Consider the following 7,128-nt stretch of genomic DNA (forward strand, 5'->3'; position numbering starts at 1 on the left):
CTTCCGAGCTGATGGGATGGAGGGTCTGGTAGGACTCCGTGATGAAGCTGGGCTCAGAGAACTCAGAGGGAGGCACACACTGTGCATGCTCGATGCCATAACCTGCCGGCAGAACCGGAGCGTCAGAAAGCAACCCAAACACAAGCAGTTCAAAGAAACCAGAGCGTTGCTCTCTCCCCCTTCACTCTCCCACAGCACAGTGAGATTTGAGGTCTGCAGTGCAAGAGGAGACTGTCTTCGGATAGAAAATACCTGGAAAAATTAGGCACTAATTTTGAGTAAGGTTTCTAAAAGCTACAGAGAGATTGTGTCTTATAATTGCAGCATTTAAAAAAAATAAGACATGTTCAACCACCATAAACGTGCATTACGCCAAACTCCTCTCAAGCAAGCTGCTAGTGGGAAAAGGTTGGAAAACCATGAAGAGTGTAGGCTCAGCAAAGGAGATACAGGGCAAACAAGTTTCATCGGTGATTGTAATAGATGAGAGTCACTTCCATGGTCGCCTCTCCTCACTGGCCAGAGCCTGCAATCCCAATTCAGGTGAGTTGGGTTTTTTGCTGGTTCATGAAATAGATCACAGATTTCAAATGCCCTTAAAGAACATCTCCAAACCAATGGCAATGGGAAGGGCGAGAGTCTAGATGGACGACTCATCTCTCTCCTTGCTAGGCTCCTACCTAGCAGTTCAGAATTAAGCTTTCTTCCCCCTCCCCCCCCCCACCCCCCTTTTAATATGTTTTTTAAAATTCCTAAGGTTCTGGGATGATGAGGTCGCTTTTCAGGTCTACTGAGCTACAGCTTCAAACGGTGGTTGCAAAGTCAGATTATGGCATGTCAAGGCAGTCCCCAAAAAATAAAGACGGCTTCTAAATGAACCTAAAACACCAGAAAAGGCAAAATTACACACTTTGCATGCTCTGCCATGACAGAGCAACAACTGCATGGTGCAGTCCTCGTGTGATGCAGACAAACCTCTAATAGAGGTTTCACTTTCACGCCTGGAAGCACCAGAATGATACTGATAATTGAGACTTACTAATTAAGTAGTCTGAAGTATAGCGGGATTCTGGATATGTTGTATTCACTCCATTTGCTGGGTAGGGTTTTACCTCTTCTGCAAAGAGAAAAGGAAGGAAATGTCACATGGCCCTAGGCAGATCGTGCTTCGCAAGACTTGCTGTAATACAGAGAGGTCTGAACTTCCTAAAATGCTCCTCTCTGGGTTAAACTGGGATGTTCAAAGGAATAGAAATGAGTTAGGAGCTGAAATCCCACCAAAACAAGTGCTTGATGCATTTGGGTTCCTTTGGGAATGCTTGCTGCAGGCGTGCCCAAATTTAAACCAAACCAAACAAAACAGCAACAACTTTCTCAATCAGAGGCTCCAGGTGGCTCTGAAATACTAATTGCATAATTTCCTTGCTTGCCTTAATTTTTTGTCGTCTTTCATTCTCTTGAGGATTGCTTATCACACTTACACGTACAAGCTCGTGCAAAACCCCCACCATACAAGGACAGCTGTTTTCCTGAAAAAGCTATTTTTAGACCAGCCGTAGGTGTGTGCAAGTCAGTGGGTAATGCATACCAAAACCAGCTCCTCCAACCCCAAATTAATGCTAATTCCCAGCCTACACAGCACCTTTTACCCTACACCTGATGCAGGCAGAGCATCCCATGCTCAGAAAAGCTCTGTCTCACTGTCACCCCACTCCTGGTACAGACTCCATGGTGTCTATATGGGCAGCACGCAAAATTTTAGCCTTTCTATAGGTGCAATTCACTGAGAAAGAGTATGTATCATGTCAAAGCATAGATTCTCTGCTTTCCATCGCTTTTTCTGAGCGCTTTGGTACCCCTGGGCTTGGTGCTGAATTTGATTTCCCCTGTAAAAGCCACATTGCTCCTACCCTGACCGTTTTTTCCATTAACACCTTACTCATTCCAGCACGGCATGTGGGCAGAGATACCGGCATGGGAGATTTTATTTTCTTTGCAGAGGGTAACCAAAATAAAAAACACACAGACAACTCCGGGTTATGTTTATTTCTGCTGAGGCTAAAGAGAAGCAAACCGAAGATAACGCACGCTCGCTTGCAAGGAGCCTAATTTTGGCCCTCTCTCCTGAGGATTGCAGGGTGGAAAATATTCTCTAACAAAAGGAGGTTTTGAGCAAACAGAGACCTAATGAGAAACGCTCTTTTTCTCTCCCCACGGTGTCTGCCAAGGGGCAGGGTGGGTGACCACAGAGAAAGAGAGCAACCTTCAGCTATGCTTACAGTCAAGTGGAGGGCACTGCTGACTGCTGGTAACTGAAGAGGTTATTTTAGGAAGAAATTTGGAAAAATATGCCTGAAAATACCCAAATCCATGCAGGGAAAAGTCGCCCATCTGCTGCCGTTTTTAAACCCTGAGCAGCCTGTGGTACATGAGTCACTCTCGGAGAGCAAGGGAGGCATGTTAGGGGACAGCAAGGTCACAGCCTGTCCCAGCACGACCCCAGGCCAGCGGTCACACCACTATAGGTAAAGCCAAACATTTTGGGGCTAACCACCACCCCCAAGTGATGATGGTGGGTGGCTGGGGAAGATGGAAGAGACGGGGACTGGCAAGTTGGGCCCTGACTCCATGGGTGAGCCTGGGGAAACCTGGATCTCTTCGCGCTTCACATCCACAGCTGCGGAGTGGAGACAACCATCTCCTCTTGGGTGGCGAGAGATGCAACAGGGAGAATTTTGCACGTTGTGTTTGTACAGCACCAGCACAACAGAACCCAGATCTCGTCAGGGGTTTGGAGACGTACTACCAGTAAGACAAGTCCCATGACTTACAGAGAATATAAATTAGTCCTTGGGGTGAGACTGGTTATTTCTTGGAAGCTCTTCTTAGTTACTCTCCAGATACTTCACAGATATTGCCCTTCTGGGAAATGTGTTCAGAAGCCACTGTAGCAGCTAAGGCTCAGATAGCTTATGCAAGAAGTGGCAAAGTAAAACGGAACATAGAACGGAGATTTCTTGGTTCCCAGGGCCACGCCAACAGTGTTGAGACAGAAATTCAGCTTTATTCTTTTTCATTCTTTCAGAAGAAAAGCTGCAACAGGCACAAAGATTTCCAGCTTCTTTGTAAAAGCTCCTCTGTGTCTCAGATCTTTTGCATCCTCGTGACTGCAGCATCTCAACACCCATGTGTGTGTCAATGGACTCACGAGCCTTACTTTACTGTGAAACTACAGCACCAAGTTCATCTCCACACCTTGGGGAATCTGCAGGAAGGAGCTGCAAACCCAGCTCTGATGCTTCGGTCGGTACCTGCAGCACATGGCACCCCTCTCCAGTTGCCCAAACAAATGAAGAAGGGTTGCGAGAAGGCAGAGCTGTGTTACAAGTGATGGCTTATAGCAAGGAGAAATTGGACTGACTGCAATGTTTTGGACTGACCGCAACGTTTTGCTTTGTTTGGTTAAACTGCTTGCTGTTGATATAAGCAGTCAATAAAAATTATGCAAAACGAGGAGAACAGATATAGAGTCAAAGAGCAGAAAAACAGCCTGGCCTACACAGGCCCTGGGAAGAGCTGTGTTTACCTTTTGCAAACCACAGGTAGCAGTAAAATTAGTAATCAGCAATTAGCATCCATTTGTCAATGGTTTCCTGGAAGGCATAACTTCGCTCCCCCTCCCCTTCCTGCCACCGGTACAAGCCCGCTGACAAGCACGCAGGGTCAGTATGACAGCGCGAGGGGTATTCCAGGAAAGCAAATGGCTCTGCAGAAAAAGGAGCTAGAGAGAGAGCCCAGATTTGCTGCTGCTCCTGCTCACGGCTCGGTTAAAGGTGTTAAGGTCTTCACCTGCTCTTTCAAAACCATTCTGGGTTAAGCGCTGCTTGGGCATCCAGACGCTATGAAAATTGACCCCCAAAATCAATGTGTGTCCCCCCAGTCAATGAATTAATGCCCTTAAATGCTGTCACACAGGGGACTGGCAGAGATGGCTTCTCCTGTGGTGGGGAGGGGGACAGTCACTCAACAAAATGCCATTACACCTTTTGGGACACGAAACAAAGCTTCCATTCACAACTGGGAAATTAGGGTGGGATTTGGGTGGTATTGTTGTACCCAGTTCCACCAGAGGAAGTAGGAAAATTCACAACAGGAGCTGAATAAGCTGAGGAAGAATGCTTTGGAAAATCCCACCGTCGTTTCCAGGCAGGCAGAGCGTCCCTGCCCGCTGCGGATTCCTGCCAAGTGGCCGACGCAAACACCCTTCCTCTTTCAAGCAGTGCCAGGATTTGCATTGCCCACTACCGGTTGGGATGCCCGTTTGAAATCCTACTGGAAAGTTGGGCTTTGAAAGCTGGGATTAAACACCTCATTGCACAGCCAGACTGCGAGCCAAGGTCTTTGGAAAGGCCCAAAATCAGGCTAGCCAGGACGGTGTGAGCCATTCACCCTGGAGACTCCAGGACTCACCTTTCTGCAAGATCTCCAGATGTTCCCAAAGGATATCTCCCACAAAGTCAGGTGCTAGCTCCAGGAAGCACTCCTTGCCCAGGGCACAGAGGGCAGCTCCGTTCATGCAAAACTTCTGGAAATCCACTCCCTTCAGGCTAAACTCATTCACTGCCCACATCACCCAGTCCCGCACGTGCGTCTCCGTCCACTGCTGGGGATCTGCAACAAGGGGTTGTAGAAGAGATCCATTAATGTGCAGCCACAAACCATTTCCCCAGGAAAACAGGACACAAACAGCGCTACAGCTGTCCCAGTAGATAAGCACCTGAAGAGCTTAATCCCATAGTCAGTCCATTGGCGTAAGGGTAAAACGTGGTGGGGGAACACCGTAATACAGTTTGGATCAGCCCTATTTCACACAAGGAACGAGCTTTGGATTTGTTTGAGGCTTTTAAAAATCCCACCAGTTCTCTGACCCCCTCTCCCACCCATTTCTCCATTTTGCATGGTTTCTCCTGTCATCAGCCTCGCGTAAAGGCTCCCCGCTGCTTCTCCATATAGTGGAGATGACTTGCAAATGGAAGCCCTGGAGCTGCCTCCAAAGAAGCAGGTCCCCAAAGCTGCAAGAGCAGTCACGCAGCAGAGGTCAGCAGGACAGACAGGCACCATCTGTCAACAGGTGTCATTTGCAAGTGGTTTTGCCTGTATGTCCAAGTTTTTCCAGCTGAAGCTGCCAAGAAACAAGGCAATACTACCTGAAGAGAATCAACAAAAGAGATGGCAGATGGAGAAGAGCAACCTGGCAGGAGGACACGTTCTCTGGGTCTGCCACGGCTGCTCGCTGGAAGCCATCGCTTACCTTTGGGGATTCCCAGCCGCTGTTGCTCTTTTGCGAAGCCGCTGAAGGTGGCTTTCAATGCCTGAGACATCATTTCTTTGCTGCTGGGAGTTAATAAAGGCACATCCGCACATTCCATATCTGAAAGAAGAAGGAGAGAAAAATGGCCATAAGGACGTGGGACTGGGAAAGATGGCAGGAGTTGTGCTGGCTATTGAACTGTCAGAATAAGAGGGAAATCTTTTTTTCTTCTGAAATTTTCACACCCAGACCATCCAGCCCTACACCTAAACCCTGCAAGTCCATGAGCAGGCTTCTCAAATACAAGAAAAAGAATCTTGTGCTTATAATAAGCCTGTAATTGAAGGGCATAAAAAAGACGTGTCCGGTAAGCTAGGTAACGTGGTGCACGTGGTCTCCTGACAAGCCAACTACGAATGCGCTGCTGGAAATCTGATGGTAATAGCAAAGACTTTTACAGACATCAGCCTGCTGGGCTTGGTGGCACCTGGAGCCTGGGAGATGCTGAGCGGCTCCAGACACCAGTGAAGGTAGAGAGTCCCACACCAGAGTGAACAAGAAAGCAGGGAGAAAATCATCTCTGAATTACTGCTCCATCTCCGGGCATTCCGGTCAAAAGAAAAGGGGAAAAAAATAATTTTGAAGAATCACGGGCAATCCTGGAAAAAGTAAGTTGACAGTAGGCTGAGGCAGGATGAAGAACCGGCAGAAAACCCATTTGAGGAGGGAGGGAAAACAAAGAGCTGGAAAATCCCATGTTAGCACAGAGTTACATCATGTGCAGCCCATAGCACGGAGCGACGCGATTTGGGGTGAGTCACTGAACAATGCTCAGCCGCCCCCATGGGAGAGCGCGGGGCCAAGCCAAGAGCCGAGCCTTGGAGTAAGTCCTGATGAAAAGCAAAGCTCTTCCTTTCTTTTTTTTTTTTTTTTTTAATTTTTCTAATTTATTTGGAAGGACGTGGATATTTGTAGCCAAAGAGTTTCATAAACAAAAGCGACCATTTGGGAAAAAAAATTTTAAAAAAAAGCTCCTCGATCTGAATAAAAGTTTGGCTCTTTTTCACGTTTTTTAAGCATTCCTGAAAATTCGCAGAGAAGGAAAGCCTCATACAACCACCGTCTCAAATGACTGAGCTTTATCTGTCTCATATGTAAATCTCCCACCTGAGGCTGGGTTAGCACTGTAGCCTATTGGAAATCTTTCAATGAAAACTTCTCAGTGGAAAAATGACAACATGCGCAAGCTCTCCTGGTGTTTTCATGAACGTCTGGATGGAGACATCAAAAGTCAAAGAATTCTCTGTTTTGTGGAAATTCCAGCCACCTTGGCTTACCATCACGCTAAGTTAATTTAAGCTCTGATTTAATAAGCCATTATACCTGCAGAATGCCGGCGAGTGCTTGTTTCAAGCAACGTTGAGTGCATCCCTAATGGAGACAACGCTGGAGCTGCCGAGCACGGGCAGCCCAGTGCAACGCTGCTTTCCAGTCTGACCCAGTCTGGGGTTCCCACTCCACTCAGGGCCTCCACAGCCAAACTCGCAGGCATCATTTAAAGTCCAAACAACACAATGTTGGTTTTTTTTTTTTTTTTGCAAGTGGGAATCTGGGGGTTGGGTCAATAAGCCCCAATGTGCAAGCTCTGCAGCACAGGGTGAGGTTGACCACGCCGCAAAGCATCCCCAAATCATCGGCTCGGATGCACCAAATGCAAATCCACCACCAAACCAAACAGAACCACTTTTCTGGTTCCATCTTTGCACCTTCGGCCTATCATCCCCAAGCAAAAGACATGCAAAATTACCCTCTCTACT

The 7,128-nt window shown here is 47.5% G+C and overlaps 1 protein-coding gene across 1 annotated transcript in view; it reads right to left on the bottom strand.

Annotated features, from left to right (window-relative positions):
* The window catches only part of ETS1 (ETS proto-oncogene 1, transcription factor), a 21,059-nt gene extending 15,630 nt beyond the window's left edge, over nt 1-5,429 (bottom strand). The window contains 5 exon segments of the mRNA XM_035897461.1: nt 1; nt 4-102; nt 1,040-1,117; nt 4,471-4,671; nt 5,312-5,429. The exon segment at nt 1 is cut by the window's left edge and continues 140 nt beyond it. Of these exon segments, the coding sequence (XP_035753354.1) occupies nt 1; nt 4-102; nt 1,040-1,117; nt 4,471-4,671; nt 5,312-5,429 (497 nt within the window).
* Between the last annotated feature and the right edge of the window lie 1,699 nt (nt 5,430-7,128).

This window comes from Egretta garzetta, unplaced genomic scaffold, assembly GCF_000687185.1.
Source record: "Egretta garzetta isolate BGI_Z169 unplaced genomic scaffold, ASM68718v1 scaffold207, whole genome shotgun sequence".
NCBI classification, from domain to species: Eukaryota; Metazoa; Chordata; class Aves; order Pelecaniformes; family Ardeidae; genus Egretta; species Egretta garzetta.